Raw genomic sequence first — 20,713 nt, 5'->3', positions numbered from 1 at the left:
GGCACCCTGCCAACCAGAGAGGTAGTGCAACAGCAGCAACAACAACAACTACTACACCAGGACAGGCTCAATGACTTTACTCTGATTCCGCCCACCAGGGCTCAACTGGAAGCACCCTTGGGCGGAAAGCTTGCTTTATTCTCAAAAAATTGGCATTATATTACAAGGGACATATGGACACTGCAAATAATAGACAAAGGATACAGGTTCCACTTCCACACTTTGCCAAAAAGAAACGGAATGCCAAACCTACCACCAAATCAGAGGGCAGAGGCTTTAAAGCAGATCAACAACTTGCTTCAAATGAAAGCCATAGAAAAAGTACCACTTTCAGAACAAGGCCAAGGATTTTACTCCAGACTATTCCTTGTACCAAGAAAAGAAAATCAATGGAGGCCTATTCTCGACCTGTCCGCACTGAATACTTTCCTCATTGTGCCAAAATTCAAGATGCTGACCCTACAGCAACTTCTTCCCATGTTGGGCAAGGAGTCTTGGCTGGTGACTCTAGATCTCAAGGAGGCATACCTGCACGTCCCTATTCGACCAAACTGCAGAAGACACCTCAGATTTCTTGCAGGATCAGAGCATTATCAATTCTCAGCATTGCCCTTTGGCTTATCTACTGCCCAGAGTATTCACGAAATGCCTGGCATCAGTAATTGCACACTGCAGACTTCAGGGGATTCAAATCTACCCCTATCTGGACGACTGCCTTATACAAGCGGACAACAAGGTAAATTTGATAAAAGACTTGGCCTATGCCATCCACCTACTACAGGCATTGGGATACACAGTCAACATCCAAAAGTCAAGACTGGTTCCATCCCAAAGGATAACCTTTCTGGGTGCGGATCTAGACACAACCACCCAAATGGCCTTTCTCACAGAAGAAAAACAAAAACAACTTCCAGATTACTTCATGAATCTGACAAGACAAGCTCAGCTTACTGCAAGGAAAATCCTGCAGGCCCTGGGTTACATGGCATCCTGCATAATTCTGATACCACAGGCCAGGCTGCATATGAGAAAATTACAATGGTATCTAAGGAGTGTATGGTCTTAACACAGTCACAGTTTGGAAACTTTGATACCAATCATTCCTTGCCTTCAAAAGGAGTTCCTGTGGTGGGCTCAGGCCTGCCAGTCCAACAGAGGGTCGCCTTTCAACAAACCAAAAACAAAACAAACCATCACCACGGACGCTTCAGACCGAGGATGGGGAGCACACATGGAGGATAAATGTATCCAAGGCCTATGGTCTCAAAGACAGATACACATGCACATAAACCAAAAGGAAATGCTGGCAGTGATGCATGCAATCGAGGCTTTCAAACCCTTCCTCCATCAAGGCCACCTGTTAATAAGGACAGACAACACCACGGTCATGTGGTACATAAACAAGCAGGGAGGCACACACTCCTACCCTCTATGCCGGCTGGCTATGAATCTATGGGAGTTATGCCTCAAACTCAATATCCAACTGCAGTCCCAGTTCGTGCCAGGAAAGGAAAATACACTGGCAGACAGCTTAAGCAGAACTACCAGGGATGCACACGAATGGATGCTGCACCCAGACATCTTCCAACTCATAACAAAGGCATGGGGAACGCCGGAGATAGATCTATTCGCATCCCCCCTCAGCCATCAACTGAAGACATTCTGCTCAAGGACATACCACCCACAAGCATGGAGGGTGGACTCTCTCTCTTTCAGCTGTAAAGCTCTAAAAGTATATGCCTTCCCACCTCTCCCTTTAATGTACAATGTTCTACTGAAGATCAGGGAGGAACAGCCAAGAGTGATTCTGATAGCTCCAGACTGGCCAAGGCAACACTGGTATCCACTATTGAGGAGCATGTCACAGGCAAAACCATGGCCTCTCCCCCTATGGCCTCTTCTTCTGACGCAGAACAATTTCAAGATCATGCATCCCAACTTAAAAACATTGCAGCTAACTGCCTGGAAAATCCCTTAAAACCAAAACAAAATGTTTTAGCACAGACAGTAAAGGACGTTATCATGGAAGCTCGCCGGCCTTCCACAAGGAAGACATACTCAGCTAAATGGAAAAGATTTTTCATCTGGAACACATCAAAAGGCTTAGATGTGACAGTGGCAAACATGACACATATTCTGGAATACTTAGCAGAACTGTTCCACAATGGCCTTTCCTATTCTTCCATTAAGATTCATGCTTCAGCAATTTCAGCAGAATTCAGTTTGGATCCACCTATCTTCTCACACCCTCTACTCAAGCAATTTCTGAGAGGGATCAAAAATATCAAACCTCCAAGAAAACCCCCTTTACCTGCTTGGGATCTCAACTTTGTCTTGGAGAAACTAACACTTCCTCCCTTTGAACCAGCAGCATCAGCGGATCTCCAGTTTCTGTCTTGGAAAACTGCATTCCTTCTGGCAATAACGTCAGCAAGAAGAGTATCTGAGTTACAAGCATTAATGGCAGTACAGCCATTTCTTATCTTCCATCAGGACAGAGTTACACTAAGAACTAATCCTACTTTTATGCCAAAGGTGGTATCTAGGGTATTCTTGAACCAAGCTATTCACTTGCCTACGTTCTTCCAAAATCCACAGAATAGAGGGGAAAAACTTCTGCACACCCTGGATATACACAGACAACTACGCTACTACTTGGACAGAACTAAAAGTAGCAGAAACACTGACCAACTATTGGTAGCATATGCTGCTGGGGTGCAAGGAAAAGCAATTTCCAAACAGACAATTTCAAAATGGATAGGAAATTGCATTCGATTTTGTTACTCCTTTCATGGAAAGTCAGTTCCTGCAAACATCAGGCCTCATTCCACAAGGGCCACGGCCACCACTACAGCCTTCCTACGAGGGGTGGCTACCAAGGACATTTTAGAAGCTGCTACTTGGAGCTCCATGCATACATTTACCAAACATTACAATCTACCTTTATACTCCAGATCCAGAGCAGGCTTTGCTACTGCAGTCCTGCAGGGGATCTTAACTACACCATCCTTTTCTTAGTACCTCCTCCCCCAGATTAGCTATGGTATTCTACCCATATGTTATGACTGCAGATGCATCCTTGAATGACATTGTACAGTTTTGTACCTACCATAAATGTAGATGTCCGATAGGTATGCATCTGCAGTCAGGTTTACCCTCCCTCCTACCCCTCTGTGGTATTCCTAGGGTGCTTACCCCTCTTTTAGCTAGCTGGGAGAATCTATTATGGTGTATTTGTTTGTATATACTTGTATATATATATATATCTATAATTTTGCAAATGTTTGGAATTCTATTGCATTTCTCCAAATTTAGCCTTCCTAGAGGGCACCTGGCATCTGGGGCAAGAAAAACTGAGGAAAATGGCGTCAGCTGATGCTTTTATACCCCAGACGCTCTGACGTTGGGGAAAGTGCGACATCAGCCGAGGCCAGACCCAGACTTTGGAATCCAGCCGACCGAAGGGCTGCCTGAGGCAGGACAACCCATATGTTATGACTGCAGATGCATACCTATCGGACATCTACATTTATGGTAGGTACAAAACTGTACTTTCTCACTAAAGGTGTGTGTACTCTCAGAATCCGCAAGAAAAACATGCAGAGTTTCATTTTCACGATACTTTTATTTATTTTGTTAGTTTAATTTAGTCAGGGGAAAGCAGGCAAAGATGTCAGCAGAGAATTGTAGCAAGCTGACAGTGAACCAGTTGGCTAAGGTGTGCAAATCCAAAGAACTGGTGCATGCCAACCTGACTAAAGCAGACATGATTTCAGCCTTAGTTGCAGCTGCAGCACAGACTAGCAACCAGGAAGACAACCAGTGTGGCAATAGGGATGTGCAGCCCTCAGAAACAGGACAGTTCAGCTTTTCTTCAGAGGACTTAAAAACCTGCCTGGATTTAGAGAGACTTGTGCCAGAGGCAAAACATATGGAATTAGAATTGCAGCGAGACTGCAGAATTTGGAGGCTGAAGAAAATGAGAAACAGCATCAACATAAAAGGGAAATGCTGACTTTTTGACAGAAACATGGAGGTAATGTGGAAGTCAATAACCACACCCCAGAACCAACAAATGCCAATATTTTTTTTCCACAGTATACAGAAGGTGATAATTTTGATAGTTCTGTTCATATATTAGAAAGAGTAGGCTGACAATACGGTGCTGACCAAGGCCACTGGGTATGGTTCCTGACCCCCTTACTTCATGGTAAAGCTGTAACGCCTGCTTCTAAATTGTTTGATGCCGATTGTTTGAATTATGACAAGATTAAACAATGTTTATTGAAATGTTTTAAGTTAACATCTGAAGTTTACAGAAAATAAATCATGAGTATAGATGTAGAGCAGATGAAAGTATATGCAATTATATTGCTGAGCTAAGCAGTTATTTTCATAGGTGGGTGAGTGGGTGTCAGGTCACCACTTTTGAAATCCTGGCAGATGTTTTGGTGAGGGAACAAGCCTGTAGCACTTTGCCTGAGGACAAGAGAATCTGGTTGGCAGACCAGGAGTGTAACTCTGTAGATGAGCTGAGGAGAAAAGGAGACCTCTACTTGGCAAGCAGGGCACCACTGCACAAGAAGAGGCTACATAGTGCTGCACATGGATATAAGGGAACCTATGGGGCAGCCTAATCTACCCCAACAGAGTCCACCAGTAAAAGGGGAAGCCACTAGTTCAGGTACACTGCCAGAATCAGGGTTTAGATATTTTAAATGTAACCAGAAGGGCCATGTAGCATACAAATGTCTACTGAAGCAAGTTGAGAACAAAAGGTGAGGGACCAGCAAGTGGGAATAACAGCACGCCAGTGGTAAGTTGTCTGGAGACAACAGGGGTACCAAACTATCACTGAAGTTTGTATCCTATCTTAGTACATGTAAAACAGGCCACTGCCAAGTGAGACATGGCCTCTGACATTACCTTTGTGAAGCCTGCAGTGGTTAAAGAGGAGAATTACTTGCTTGGGCAGTTCACTCCAGTCAGAAGTTTAGAAGAGACACCATTCCAAATACCTTTGGCCAGGGTTCACCTTGACTGGGAGGGTGGAAAAGGAAGCAAGCAAGTAGGTGTGTTTGACAATATCATTACAGATGTCTTGATAAGGAATGATTTTGATAATGCAGTACCCTGTGTCCATGCAATTACATGCAGTCAGGCTTGGAGACAGGCATGTGGGTCTGGTAGCCTGGGGTAGACTCAGACAGACCCCACATTTGAAGCCGGGACTGGTGATGTGGTGATTTCAGGGAGGGAGCTATCCTGTAGCAGTGAGTCTAAAGGTAAACCACAGCTGTTGATAGGTACTGATGTTCCTTTGGACAGGGTGACTGCAATGGCAGAGGTGAGTGCTAGTACCCAGGCTGACAGTGAGAGACCGCTGTCTGAAGATACCAGACTTCCTGTGGAAGGGAAGCTGGGAAGGGTCACAAATGTAGAGCTGAGACAGGCTTAGCTTCTGGACCCTACATTATGAGTCTTGAGGCAGGTAGCTAAGGTGGCCCCTGATTTTCAAGGAAAGGGAGAGTCTGTATACTGGAACAAAGGGTTACAGTATATAGAGTGAACCCCTGAGGGAGGCCTAAAGGCTGAGGTAATACAACAGTTAGTGTTGCCCAGAACCTATCAACTGGCACTTCTAGGCATAGCCCATAACATTCCTTTTGCAGGTCATATGGGCATGAAGCATAAAAGAAGACATATTATGCAGAACTTTTATTGGTCTGGGATTGCAAGGGATGTAACAGGGTATTGAAGAACATGTGAGCTGTGCCAAAAAGTAGGCAAGGCAGGAGACAAGGTCAAAGCTCCTTTGATGCCATTGCCTGTGATTGAGGAGCCATTTCAAGGGGTAGCTATGGCTATTGTGGGGCATCTGAGTACCCCAAATTCCACAGAGAAGAAATATATCCTAGTGTTAGTAGATTATGTTGCTAAGATACTCAGAGGATATGGCTGTCTCTTCCATCGAGGCAGAGAAGGTGGCAAATGCTTTGTTAGATATTTTCAATAGGGTAGGTTTCCAGAAAGAAATACTGCCTAACAAATGTGCCAGTTTCATGTAAGAGATGTTGGCTTATCTGTGGGAGCGCTGTGGAGTGAAGCACCTAAGGACTTCCCCCTACCACCCCCAGACTAATGGTCTTGTGGAGAGGTTAAACTCTGCACTGAAGACCATGTTAAGGACATTTGCAGACCAGTTTAAGAGAGAGTGGGAAAAATATTTTCCCTATCTGCTGTTTGCTTACAGAGAGGTACCCGAGGATTCCACATGTTTTTCACCTTTTGAATTGCTGTATGGGCATACGGTGAGGAGGCCCTTGGATTTGATTCGTGATGAGTGGGAAGGTGAGTGTGGATCCCACAAGGAGTCTGTTGTGGCATATATCCTAAACCTCAGGACAAGGCTTAGGGAACTCATGGGCTTGGCCCAGGAGATCCTGACAGGAACCCAATAGCAGAAAAAGGTCTAGTATGACAGGAATGCTTGAGCCCAAGAGTATGCTGTGGGACAGCAGGGTATGGTGCTCATTCCTGTCAGACATAATAACCTGCAGGCAGCTTGGGAAGGACCCTTCAAAGTGGTAAGGAAGATCAGTGATGTTAACTATATGGTAAAACTGCTAGGCAGGAGACAGGGGTACAAACTGTACTATGTTAACATGATGATGCCTTACCATGATAGGGAGGCCCTTGTGCTGAGTATTTGCAGTGGGTGGCAGGAGGAGTCTGAGGGGGATCTGATTGACTGATCTCCTTAGTGAGAGTCAGACTGACACCTCAGTGGAAGGAGTAGCAATGTCCCAGTGGCTATCCCCTACCCAGGTCTAGAAATCTAAGCAGTGTTATAGGAATATGGGGACATGTTCACTGGGAAGCCTGGGTGCACCCATCTGGTGCAGCATCATGCGGATACAGAACCCGAAAGGCCTGTCAAGCAGGCCCCTTACAGGGTGCATGAGTGAGTCAGACAGACTCTGAGGGAGGAGATACAGGAAATGTTGGAAATGGGATTATTCCAGGAGTGCAGCAGTCCCTGGATTGCCCCAGTGGTACTGGTACCAAAGAAGGATTGAAGCACCAGGTTCTGTGTGGACTACAGAAAACTAAACAGTCACACATAGTCAGATGCTTACCCCTGTTTTTTTAAGACAGATGAAGTCTTAGAGCAGCTAAGTGGGGCTAAGTATCTGACCACTATTTATCTGGACAAGGGCTACTGGCAGGTGTCCTTAACTCCCACCACTAGAGAGGGGTCAGTCTTTGTGACTCCTTTTGGATTATACAAGTTCACAAAGATACCCTTTGGGATGAAAAATGCATCAACCTTCCAGAGGTGGGTAGATCATATCCTAGCAGATGCAGGAGATTATCATCTTGCTTACCTGGATGATATTGCCATCTACAGACATTCCTGGCAAGAGTACCTTCAGCATGTTAGGGAGGTCCTGGGCAGACTGCAAAAGGCAGGGTTGACCAAGCCTACTAAGTGTCAGGTGGGTATGGCAGAGGTCTCCTACCTGGGACATAGAGTGGGGAGTGATAAGATCAGACCAAAACCTGAAAAAGTGAAAGCTATTCAGCCATGGCCTGCCTCTGCACCAAAAAGCAGGTGAGGCCATTCTTGAGGACAGCAGAATAATGTAGAAGTTTGTTCCCAGTTATAGTACAATATCTGTTCCACTCACACACCTGACAAGGAAAACCAGGCCAGGCAAGGTTTTGTGGACCACAGCCTGTGAGCAGGCATTCCAAAAGCTTAAAGTGGCTTTGGGAGAACTCCCAGTGCTAGCCAGTCCAGATTACAGCAACAAATTATTGTTCAGGTGGATGCTTCAAACCATGAGATGGGTTCTGCACTCACCCATGTTTCCTCAGAGGGAGATGAGTACCCTGTTGTATATCTCAGCCACAGACTCAAACCCAGGGAGGAATGTTATGCAGCTGTATAAAAAGAATGTCTAGTATAGCTGGGCATTGCAAAAACTTCAGCCCTGTCTGTATGTAAGGAAATTCACTGTGGTTACAGACCACAATCCCTTAACATGGCTACATCAAGCCAGCCAGCAAAATGCCAAGTTATTAAGGTGGAGCCTAGGGTTGCAGGCCTGTGATATGACAGTGCAGCACAGTAGTGGGATCCACAATGCCAATGCAGGTGGGCTGTCAAGACAGGGTACGAGTTAATGTGTTCCCAGATAGGCTCATTTCTATCAAGCAAATTTTCTTCAGGGTCACTTGAAAAACTAGTTTGAGTCTTCAGAGGGTGGAGAGATGTGGTGATTTGGCCAGCTGTGCCAGAGAGAGTAGGACAGTGCATATGTAACATATGCCAGCATGTCTAGCTGGAGTTTTGTAAAGAATTATATGTCATTTGAATATCGAACTTTTTTGTACAGATGCTTGTGTTAAAAATGTATTTGTAAAGTTGCTTGTGTTAAAAAATGTTTCAACAGTGGGTTCTGCTGGACAGAAAAGAAATATAAATGTATGTCAGACTGTATCGTTGTAACTGGTGAAATGTATATATTTTAACAAAGGATACTGAAATGGACAGATTCCAGGTGCTGTAATAAACCTTAGCTAAAGTTCTGTGTGTGTATTGTGACACATCAGTGGCAGATACTGGCTCAGTTTCTAGTGAGGGGGTAGTGTGAGAACCAGAGAGTAAGGTGACCAGATGTGATGTCATTCTGTAGCCAGCACTGAAATTGTATATGACTACTATTGGCAGATGTGATAAGTGCACTCTGTTGTTGGACATGCCAAGACACCCATCCACTTTCATCTTGCCTTGCTGTAGTAAGTCAGTCAGTTCAGAAAATATAGTGAGATTAGCTAAACGTATTTTTTCTGTATGTCTCTGAGTCTTTCCATCTGTATTGTTTTTTATACTTCCAGTGATTGAAACTCTTGTGTTTATTTTAAATAGATATTCAGTATTCTCATTTTTTATATCTAAAACCCGCGGTGGTGGTGCTGCGGTAGCATTGTCGCCTCACAGTAAGACGCTGTCCGGTTCGATTCTCGGCTAGAGTGCAGACATGCGTGAATGGGCATACCTTCGTTGAAGTTTGTGCATCAGAGCTGGTAACTCGGCACGTAAAAATCAACTACCAATCATTAGTGGACTGGAGTTCCGCTGTAGCGACCCCTAACCAGGAAAAGCCGAAAGACACAACATTAAGTGTATCTAACCCTTTCATTATTACTGGTCTTTTAAAAAATATTTACCCTTTGAGAGTACTTGTGCTTATATAGTGGCACTGTGGTTCCACATTCCTGAAAGTCTTGCTGCTTGGTTAACACTACCATTTGTACAGGTATTAATTTTAGTAAGTGTAACTGAGTAGCCTTGTAAGAGCCTTAAAATAGCTGGCTTTGGTTGTTCTGGTGGCAGTAAATTTACCTTGTAGTTTGCTAACATTTGAGAAAATAAGCTTTAGGAGACTATACTGTACTCTGTCCTACACCAAAAGTTCAGAAAACAGCAACTTAATTGGTTTACACTGCTATAAATATCATGGATGTATTCTAACCATTTCACTTGTATGTCATTTTCAATTTGCTTATACAAAAACACACTTCTTCATTAGTAATGTGCATTGAATTTCATGCTATATCTGAAAGAAGCATTGCAAAAAGAACTGACACTTAAGGTAGGGCAAAAATATACGTTATACATTGATCTTTAAATGGTATTTTTTCAAATTAAAATGATGCATCGTAAATCACAAGCACTGGTAGCAGCCATGCGACTCAGTGGATAATCATTTTTCTTTTCATGTTTTTTTTTTCAGATTCTTGAGGATATTAAAACTAATGCTTCTCCCTCTGTAGTACCATTTGGGTAAGAATAACATTAATAAAGTTTTGCTTATTTTTCTAGACTGCTCAGAACAGAATACAAACTTTGCTTAAATAAAAGCTGAGATGAAATACAAATGCAGTTAATTTTTTATCTCACTGTGCTCTTTCAAAGGAAGATAATTTGTTGAAGACAGAAGATGCTGTGTCAACTTTTTCTATATTATTGTAGTAAATAAATCCCTGAATTGTTAATGGCCTGAAGCATGTTAACACCAAGGAACACAACAATGATCACTGTTTTCCACAGGAAATTACCACCAGTGGGAGATTTAATTATGTGTTGGCAATTATTCCTTTGTTTTGAGACATTTCTCCCTTCTTAGAGTTGGTGTGATCATAAAGTTGATGTCTATAAGTCTATAAGGTGCAGGGAGGTCTTGCCCCCTGCAAAACATAATACAGTTTAACGTTTCTCCCTTTTGAGCTTTGGGCATTAATTTTCAGCATATTGGTTCCTTGACATTCTGATGTTTGAGGTACTATAGCAGAACCACTTTGTATATGCATTCATTGAGAGGCATGTTTGTGATTTAGTTGATGTGGTACTTGGTATTTATGTCTAGAGATGTGAACTGATGGTTCTATGAAGAGATCAGCTGCTCCTTTAAATTTTCAAAGCTTGCCATGTGAAGCATCTAGTACTGTCACTTCTAGCTGTCGTCTGGTATGTGGATGTGAAAAAACATGTTTATGGCACTTGATTTATTTTCCATGTCACAATCATGGATGTTTTTTCTTTGTTGTAAGGTTGTAGTAGAAGTGGCATGAAATGTGTTGTTGCAATGTACCATGGGAAGCACAGAGTAAATTGTGTCTCCTGCATCAGCATCGAACACCATTTTAAAATAATCTTTTGGTTTACAAATATGTAATATACTAACAGTAGCACCATGTGATCCTTTTCTGAGTCATAAGGTGATGCCTTTGTCAAAGGTTTTAAAAATGCAAAGTATTCAATGTAAACATTCCAGAAGCATAAAATCATCTAACTAAATTTAGCAACTATCGACAGTAATAACACCACCCAATCAAAACTGTAAACTTGGAAAAACCAGACATGCTTTTGCCAGAAGGAAGTAATCACACAATTTGCTTCTCCTTATCTTTGGCAGTCTGATAGCATAACAGAAGGTGTCTTTTTGTGATCTTGGCAGCTTGCATTTCAGGAGGTGTTGGAGGGTGTCTTGGGAAGGTAGGATAGAAAGACTATTACCAGCTCTTCTTCCTTTGGGAGAAAATGGGAGAGAGAGAGTTGCCAGATGCCCACCCTGTAGTAGTGGCTGAACAGTAGTGCCAAGCCATTTGCTCTGTAAACAAATTGAACCAGTAATGGAAAATAATTCTAAGAATGGGTGCGCATGCATAAAAGGATGTACCCCTACACTAATTTGATCTTCCCTGATGAGTAGGATAGGATGGTTGGGTGCATAAACCAAAACTGATCCCAGTGTATGAACTGTGAACTCTTACCCTTTCAGCATACCTACCCAGCACATGAGTTTGAGGAATAAAAGGGACCAATTGTAGATGAGCATAAGGTAATCAAAGTAGGAGGCTGCAATAAAAAAGAAAGTAAAAACGGATTATGCATCTCTTTTTCTCCCAGGCTATCAACATAAGCTGATTCAAAATAATAAAAGAAAGATTCATGTGGTGACTCATAACTGACATGTTGATAAGGGAATCAAACTTTTAACTTAGTGTTTGTCAACAAAATACTTTACAGTAAAATAATATTAAACCAGTAAATAATTGACATTTGCAAAACATATCAGTAAAATTAACAAAAAAGTTTGATATTTACTAGGCAGAGGGTCCATGAACAGATACTTTTTTGAGGATTTCTAGAAGCTAATCGTGGCAATCCATTCCTGTATATGGATAAGAAGCGATTTCCACTGGAGTGGAGCCTTATATGAAAAAACCCTTTAGCTGTATTTGTAGCTTGAAAAGTACTGGTAGTCCTCAGAATTACGCTGGTCCATAAACTAACACTCCACTCCTGAGCTCCTCAAAAAAATCTGTTCCTTCTTCTAGCACACTAAACAGGTGGCCAGATGCATGGCATGACGCCCCACTTCCTCATACTTTAGTAACAAAAAACATCTTTTTTTTAGAAACTGTAGCAAACCACTTGCTACAATTGTAGCAAACATTTGCTACAGTTTATACCTTGACTACACAGAGCACTACAGCATGCAGGTTTTAGTTTAAAAAATCACCAATGTAAAGGAGGTGACAAACACAGCAAAAGTGAAAAATAATTTACTTAAACCAAAAAATCAAAAGTGTAAGCACTTTCACATCCTACATTGGACGCTTCATCAGACTTCAGTACAACCACCTCATAACCTTCTGTTAAATACAAAAGTAACTAAAATGTCATTGGCTAGTACTTAACAATTAAGCCAATGAGCTAACACATTCAACCAAGAATATAATCCATTTCAACAATGATTAAACATAAAAATTATAAAAAATAAAAGCAGCAAAGTACAAACGATGTAAAACATTCAACATATCAAACATCACAATAACACTAATACGTTAATTAATAAAGGTTCTAAATAACAAATATATTGCTGGTATTTAAAAGACTAACCAGAAGATGGCAGTATGATGCTATTCAGTCAACTATTCAACAAGGAATAGAATCATCGTTGAAGTGAATTAAATTCTTGATTGAATGTCTTGGCTCATTGGCTTAATAGTTAGGTACTAACCAATGACATTGTAGTTACTTTTGTATTTAACAGAAGGCTATGAGGTGGTTGTATTGATGTCTGATGAAGCGTTCAATGCAGGATGCGAAAGCGCGGACTCTTGATTTTTTGGTTTTAATAAATTAGTTTTCACTTTTGCCGTGTTTGTTACCTCCTTTACATTGCAAATTTGTTTGAGATATTGTGAGGAACGTCATTCTTGGGACCTCTTTTATTCTACTAAAACAAAATATTTTTCAACTGCAGCAAACTACTTGCTGCAGAGTTCAGGTTTGACAGCAAATGCAATATTGGCTTTTAAAAGATGGTATTGTACTAAAGAGCAGTCAGGGTAATTGATGGCCAAATGCACCCCCTAACACTTTGCACCAAGGACAGTTGTCCCTCTGATCCTGCCCTGGCTATGCTACTGTCAGTCCTTTACTGGCTGAACAGAGTGATATGGCCAGCCAGTAGGGCAGCAGGTCAACAGCAGCTCCTCGATAAATGCAGGATCTGTGTTAGGTATGGCTTGGTGTGCAGGTACCAAAACAATTTTATACGTCAATTTCTAAGTTACTGCAAGAGAGGGCAAACTCAGTACAGCAATTACATGAATATGATTGGGAGCAGCCATAAGAAGCCTAGCTACAGAAATCTGTACCCACCAATAGCAGTCAAGGCCAGGGTCAGGAAACTACAGATACAATGTTTGCAACATTCTTGCAAAAGACACCAAAGTATGAGCTATTGCTCTATGTAGCTCACATTTCCATAGTCAAGGAAGCACTGGGCAAGTTTTCTGTTTGCAATCTAAGTGAGACAGTTTATTGCAGGGTCACTGAAATAACTTAAAATAACTGTAATGGACTATCTGTTATGGTGCTAAGATAGCAACCATGATCTGTACGGGATGTGGAGGTTGAGTGATAGCTGATTCTGAAGTGTAAGTTGATTTTATTTATGGATATTTGGATTTCCAGAGTCTTAAAATTAGAGTCATGAAGAATTTGTGAGGGGATCTCTGACAAAGACTGACTGTCCCCTGCAGTTGCCCATAGGCATGTATGTACAAAAACCCATGATATGCACAAAGCCCAGGAACTGATGGGGTGCTTTCAATGCATTTCAACCATGTCTCTATTGCTAAACATATATGCATGCATCTTTTTGCTAAGAGTCCTGGCACTGACTAGCACCACTTTTTGTTTTCCAGGTTGGAATGTGCTAAGTGGCAATACCGAATGGTCATACTCTGCCTATAAAATGTAGTGTGGGGGGCAACAAATGCTTTAGCCAGAATAAAAACGCCTTGGGAAGAGATGTGTAGACCATCTTTATAAAACAAGAGGGCCTTTCAGCCATATTGTCTGAAGTAGACACATACTAGATCCCACTAGAACAACACCAGTTAATAAATCAACTGTCTTGACCGTGAATTTTTACATCATTCTAGGTAATGGCAAGATAACACTCAAAACCAGTGTCTTTTTGTGCCTTTTCCACATATATAGCAATGTCACTTAAGTCCTTCTGATTTCCCCTTGAGAACTGTCTAAGATCATTTACCCACATGTGAGCCACCAGTAGGCCATAGCTGTATTTTTCAAAATGGAAGAATCTAAGAACACTGTCTACATCGGGATCCTGGATCTGGAAGGACAACTTGCTGTCATCTTGTTCTTGCTCAGTGTCATGAGCACAGTGTCTTTGTGTTTCTTACAACAGAGACCCAATTATCAAAACATTTTGTAGATGGGTGTATTTGTGGTAAGCCTTAAAACCTTGTGGCATGCACCATAGCACCACAGCAACTCAATTTTATGTTCTCAAGAAGCCTCCCCCTATCCTATCATTAGGGGACATTGTGTATGACACAGTGCAGTTGTAACCTGCCACCACTGTCCAACTTGCTCACACACCCCTGCACCTTGGCTAATGGCACCAGTATCAAAGCAGGGCACATGCAGTGGTTAAAAAAGCAAAACATGAAAGACCTTCAATAAGACAATGTGGATTTATCTATTGGGAGAGCAGAAACACACACACACACACACAAAATAAATACATATATATATATATATATATACACACACACACACACACACACACATATATATATATCTGTGTGTGTGTGTGTGTGTGTGTGTGTGTGTGTGTGTGTGTGTGTGTGTGTGTGTGTGTGTGTGTGTGTATTATATATATGTGTGTGTGTGTGTATGTGTGTGTGTGTAAAGTATCAAATCAGGCTGGCATTGCCAATCCCTTCACATTCAATGGTCAAACCCAAATAAATAAGCAAAGCAAATATCCTCCTATTTTGTAACGAGGCTATTTATGCAGTAAATATTTAGTATGTCATCAAACTTGTCCTGCTTTACAGTTCTGGGTCCTGAACCCCCACCCCCCCACCCCCACACACACACACAATTGCTAGAGTGCCTACTGCCTGTGTCTCTGTTTAGGACAACTGTGCAAATGTTATAGCTGTAACCATGTCAACCATACCTTTGTGTATGACGTGTGCAGAAATGTCTGAGGTGCATTGTGACTTGACATGCACTACACAGCACAGCCTACACTTTGCATTACATATGACTTTACACTACCATATAGTGTTTGCCAGTGATGATATCTGTGGGAAACACTCTTCTGCATTGCCTGTGCTGCCTTATACAATGCATGAGCCTGTCCATGGAGGAGCTGTACAGCTGCTGTCACCTGGTTATTCTCAATATCCTCACTGCTACAAGTTTGAATTGGTACTTGGATGGAGCTGGTGTGCCAGATTCATGCAAAATCATATTGTGCAGAATGCAACACATAGTAGCAGGGATGTACTGAACAACCCATCACCCTCACCTCAGACTTGTCCAGGTATTAGAAATGGACTTTAAGCAGGCCAAGCACTTTCTCAATGACTGCATGGGTCCATGACAGGACAGTATTACAGAGCTTCTCTGCAGTTCCCTTTGGAGTCTAAACTCTTGCTATTAGCCAAGCTTCAAGGTGTGTAACATGTATCACCTAAAAAATGTAATGAGAGGGTATGTTGAGATTGGGTATTTAATTATTACAGTTCACTAATTCTTTACACAAATACCTACCTATTAGGTGTCCCTGTGGTATCCTACCATGAAGGACAGCGTGGTACAGTGAACTTGTGTGGCAAATAAGGGAGGCATGGACACAACCAGGATGTTGGGCCATGATGTTGGTGATATTGCCATGTGCATCAAACACACACACTAACTGGCAGTTGTTGAAATGGCAGCTTTTCCTCGTACAGTATCTCTCCCCCCTTGGACCAGGTAAGGCATATGTCCATTGCACCAAGTACATCAGGGGAAGCATTCTCGACTGTAAAAGGTATGTATAATGGTAGCTCTATCCTGTGGTGTCTGTGGGAAATATATATGTTCATTCACATGGGCTAGAATAGCTGCCATAGTATCCTCAAAGCCAAAGCTTTTGAAATAGCAAACATGACTGAAGTACATATCTGAAAAACATTCTTGTGACAGGTATTGTGAGAGCAATACATACCTTTGTATCCCTAGGGATAGGAAGACCTTGCATTCCCCCCAGTTCTAGTTTGTGAGTCATAGAAGTTAAATAAAGCCCTGATAAAGTCCCTGTCCACATGAAAGCAGTCAAGAACCTCCTGCTCCTCCAAATTGTAATGTGTTAGCGATTTCCAATAATGCCTCTGCCTCAGGAACTGTGTGCTGCCATGTGGACAGGGCTGTGGTCCCGTGGTACAAGCATTTTAGATCACAAAATCACAAAACTAGATGCAATGTCTAGCATTTTCTATGATAGCAAAGAAAATAGAAACAGCAGTGCTTGCCTTTTCACAAAAGGCATTCCATTAGCATATGATCGATGCAGCATTTTTCACAATTAACACTCATTATATGCCCATTGGCTTACTTTTTCTGCAGCTTTTGGAATCTTGCATACATGCAGAACAAAACTATATGAAATGCACAGTATTTGCATCGTTGCACCCTGTGGAAGTGCAAGCTGCACACATGTAAATGACTATGACTACCACCCCACCCCAAGCAAATAATAGCACAGAACATTGAATTTCCCTTCTCTCTAAAGAGAAAATTGGTAAATAGTTCTACATTTTAAAAATATTAGAAGGCAACATGAATCACAATATTAATTGTAAATGAGATGTTTCCCCTGATGATGGAGGGATCAAATCTTTAACCCCTTACAATGAATCAGTCTCTCATATGGGCAACATTGTGCAACTCCCACATACAATTTGCAGTAGCCTTAGTCAAAATGATTTCAAACATATAAGCCCTGATATACAAAGCACCTTACAGAGAATTCCATAATGAAATGGACTCCTCTTCCATGCGCAGAGATGTATCTGTAGTAAACTTTAAACCAGGCTATATAGTTTCCAGTCTTCTAGCCAAACTATGAGAATGAAGAGGAGCATGCACTTAACATCAGACAACCACAAACAAGTAAGATACTATGTCAGGATGGCTCAATCCTTCAGTAAAATAAGTTGACTTTTTGTTTCCTTATAAAGAGAGGAATGCCTGGCTGTGCCCAAACAAACTTTGTCCAAACGATTGGTCCACTGTATTGACTTGTGTTGTAACAAATACAATTAAACCTTTACAAAACACTGTTATATTGCATTTAATTTGAATAGGAGCCATTTCAGCAATACATTTTAGAAATGTATCTGCCTGATATGTTTTGGAAGATGCAAAATGGACTGCAGTGTACACAGTTAACAAACCCTATAGGTTGTAAGTTCAGTCTAAACACAGGACAGGTTTTAGCATAGCTGTGCTATGAGGGTTGCTGGAAATGTTCACCTCCCAGGATTTCTCATATGCTGCTTGGGATTCTACCAAATGTAATGATTAATGATTCAGTGATACTCTCTGAAGAAGACTGCACTGCTATGTAAGACTTTCCATAACAGAAAATCTTCAAGGAGATGTCATTGTAACGGTAAAGCTTCTCTGTCTTCTTCTCCCTGTATAGGACCTGTGTAGTGTTCTGTACTGTTAGTGTTTATGGGACTTATGACATGTATTAGGTTACTTTTCAGGGAATATTTTACATGCATATCTGTTTATCTGAGCTCTGGTGATTTATAAGCACACATTCCCTGTGAGCCCTGATAAGACTTGAATATTAAGACAGAGTACATAACAATGATGGGTTTATATTAGAGCTTCACACTACCTGTATCAATAGCTTTATAGCTGTAAGAGCACTATTAGCTTTAGCAGAGAATAAAAAGCTTTGTAAAACCAGTTTAACTAATGGAAATAAAAAGGGACGTAAATCCAAGTGTAATAATAGGTTGTACTTCAAAACCTACGCATTTAGAGAGCCACACAGTTATGAAACCATATGAAAGGATGTCTTGAGAGAGCATTTATCAAGACATCCTGCAAGTACTCAGTTGAATTATGACCTAGAAGAAGTAATTTTCTTTGCCATCATTAGTCAGAATCAGAGTGACTGACTGCCAAGTATTTAGGATCTGCAGCTAAACCCAAATTTACACTTTAGGATGCAGCTAATCCTGAACGTGCATAAAGTGTTTAATTCATTAATTATAAAGATAGAAGCTAAAAGCAAGGAGTTATTAGATTAAGTTGGCACTGCTGAATCTTGAACTTCCTGTAGGGATAGTGGCACTGAAGATGTCACTTTTGTAGCTGTTAATTTACATAATGCAGCCAGCACCTTATCAGCCTTTATCATATCCCAGTGTCAAGAGCAAGAGCCCTAAAGGATGATGGCAATCATTTGAACAGACAGGCACCCAACAGACTGATCCAGAAGTTCTGCATAAGTAGGGTACAAGCACCCAATGGACCGATGCAGAAGTTCTGCATGAGTAGAGCGAAGATACCCAATGGACTGATCCACAATTTTTGCATTAGTAGGGTACATGCATTCAGCGGGCTAATCCAGAAGTTCTGCATGCGTAGGGTGCAGCGATTCAATGGACTGATTCAAAGTTTCTGCATGAGTAGCATACAGGCACCCAATGGACTTAGCCAGAAGTTCTGCATGAGTAGGGTACAAGCACCCAGTAGAGTAACCCAGAAGTTATGCATGAGAAGGGTGCAGGCATCCTATTCACTGATCCACAATTTCTGCATGAGTAGGGTACAGGTACCTAATAGGCTGATCCAGAAGTTCTGCATGAGTAGGGTGCAGGTACCTAATGGACTTATCCAGAAGTTCTGCATGAGTAGGGTGCAGGCACCCAATGGACTGATCTAGAAGTTCTGAATGAGTAGTGTGCAGGCACCCAATGGACTGATCTAGAAGTTCTGTTTGAGTAATGTTCAGGCACCCAATGGACTGATCCACAGTTTTTACATGAGTAGGGTACAGGCACCCAATGGACTAATCCAGAATGTCTGCATGAGTAGGTACAGGCACCCAATGGACTGATGCAGAAGTACTGCATGATTAGAGTATAGGCACCCAATGGACTTATCCAGAGTCTCTGCATGAGCAGGGTACAGAGGAGAATTATTGCCACAGATGTATAATAATATTATTTAGAGACTCAGTTCAGGGTGGTACAGTATTAGTTGAACCTGGCTTATAAAGTAAGTTGGAATTTTTTGGAGATGAGGACAGAGGGCATTACTCATAACCTTTGTTGCACAGTGGAACCGAGCAACTATGAAGTAGAAAACGTATGTTTTGGAGACATTAGAAGAAAAACAAATACATGGAGCTCACAATCCAAGTAACATTTTAATTTGTTTCCCCCATTTACCAAGTAGGTGGCCTGACCAGGCCTGAAGGCAACCACAGCAATAAAGTACAGTTATAAAAGTGAACAAATGGCATTCATTAACACTTTCATGTTACATATTCTGAAACAGATGGTGAATAATTTCATAGACACAGAACAGCAAATTGTAACACCAGCTATCTAAACATTTACATACACATATATGTATGTATGACACATTTTGTATACCTCCAAAGCAAAAACCACACTGAAGGCACATGTGTGTGATCAAGCATATACTGGTAAATGTTATTACAGTTACTATGAAGAAATAGCAAACCACCGTGCAGATGAACCACAAAAAGGACAAATTGCTATCAAGTGTGGAATATTCCAGGGTGATTCTTTGTCACCAGTATTGTTTTGCCTTGTTCTTAATCCAATAAAATGTTTACTCAGCAGCCTAGGTCAGAAATTCAGCCTGACTCCAGGAAAATCATCAAGTAAAATGATATCTGATCTACTTTTTGTGGATGACTTGAAACTATATAGTTCATCAGATAAACACCTGAAAGAGCAACTACAAGTTGTTAAAGCCTTTTCAGATAATATAGGAATGTCATTTGGCCTCAACAAATGTGCAAAAGCAACATTTGAAAAAGTAAAAGTGAAGACTCAAAAAAATATATAAAACTTGGGGAGAAATGTAATATAAAAGATTTGAAAAAATAAGGAATGTAAAATATCTTCGACTAGATGAAAGGGCAATGATACAGCATGAAGAAATGAAAATAAAGATAGGTGAGGAATATTTTAAAAGACTAAAATTAATACTGAAAATAGGCTCGAAATCTAGGAATAAAGTTCAAGCTATAAATCAACTTGTGCCTCCTGTTCTAACTTATAGCTTTGCAGTGTTTGACTGACCACAAAAAGAGCTAGATAAGCTTGACAGGAAAACAAGAAAATTACTCCAAGCCCGTCAATGATATATGGGAACCAGTGTTTGCTGAAATTATATATCCCTCAGTCTGAAGGAGGCATGGTCCTCCTCGAAATCGACTACACATATCGGTCAGTGATTGTGGGATTGCATATGTATTTCTTGACATCATGAGATCCAAATATACTAAAAGTTCTGAAACATGAACAAAGTAAAACCAAGATGATCTGGTTTCCTAGGTTAGCAGAAGCTTTTAGGAAAAAAGCAGGCATGGAAATTCAGCCAAATGTGGTTAAAATTCAGGTGGCAGCAGAAAGTACAAAGAATGCAAAAATAAAAAACAATACAAAGAACTGGATCAGGAAAACAGAAAGAGAAATGGAAATATCATAATTAAAGCAAAAACTATAAAGATCTGCTGGAACAGCCGCATGTTGACCAAGA

General features: G+C 41.2%; 1 protein-coding gene across 2 annotated transcripts in view; it reads left to right on the top strand.

Moving 5' to 3' along the window:
• Positions 1-20,713, top strand: part of PLCG2 (phospholipase C gamma 2) — a 1,878,649-nt gene that overhangs the window by 1,155,116 nt on the left and 702,820 nt on the right. For both annotated transcript variants that reach the window (XM_044081788.1, XM_044081789.1), the window contains exon 9: positions 9,804-9,853. In XM_044081788.1, the coding sequence (XP_043937723.1) occupies positions 9,804-9,853 (50 nt within the window). The remainder of the gene's footprint in view (positions 1-9,803; positions 9,854-20,713) is intronic.

Source organism: Protopterus annectens, chromosome 8.part1, assembly GCF_019279795.1.
Source record: "Protopterus annectens isolate FY-2018-M chromosome 8.part1, PAN1.0, whole genome shotgun sequence".
NCBI lineage: Eukaryota > Metazoa > Chordata > Ceratodontiformes > Protopteridae > Protopterus > Protopterus annectens.
This window is presented reverse-complemented; position numbering and strand designations above follow the sequence as displayed.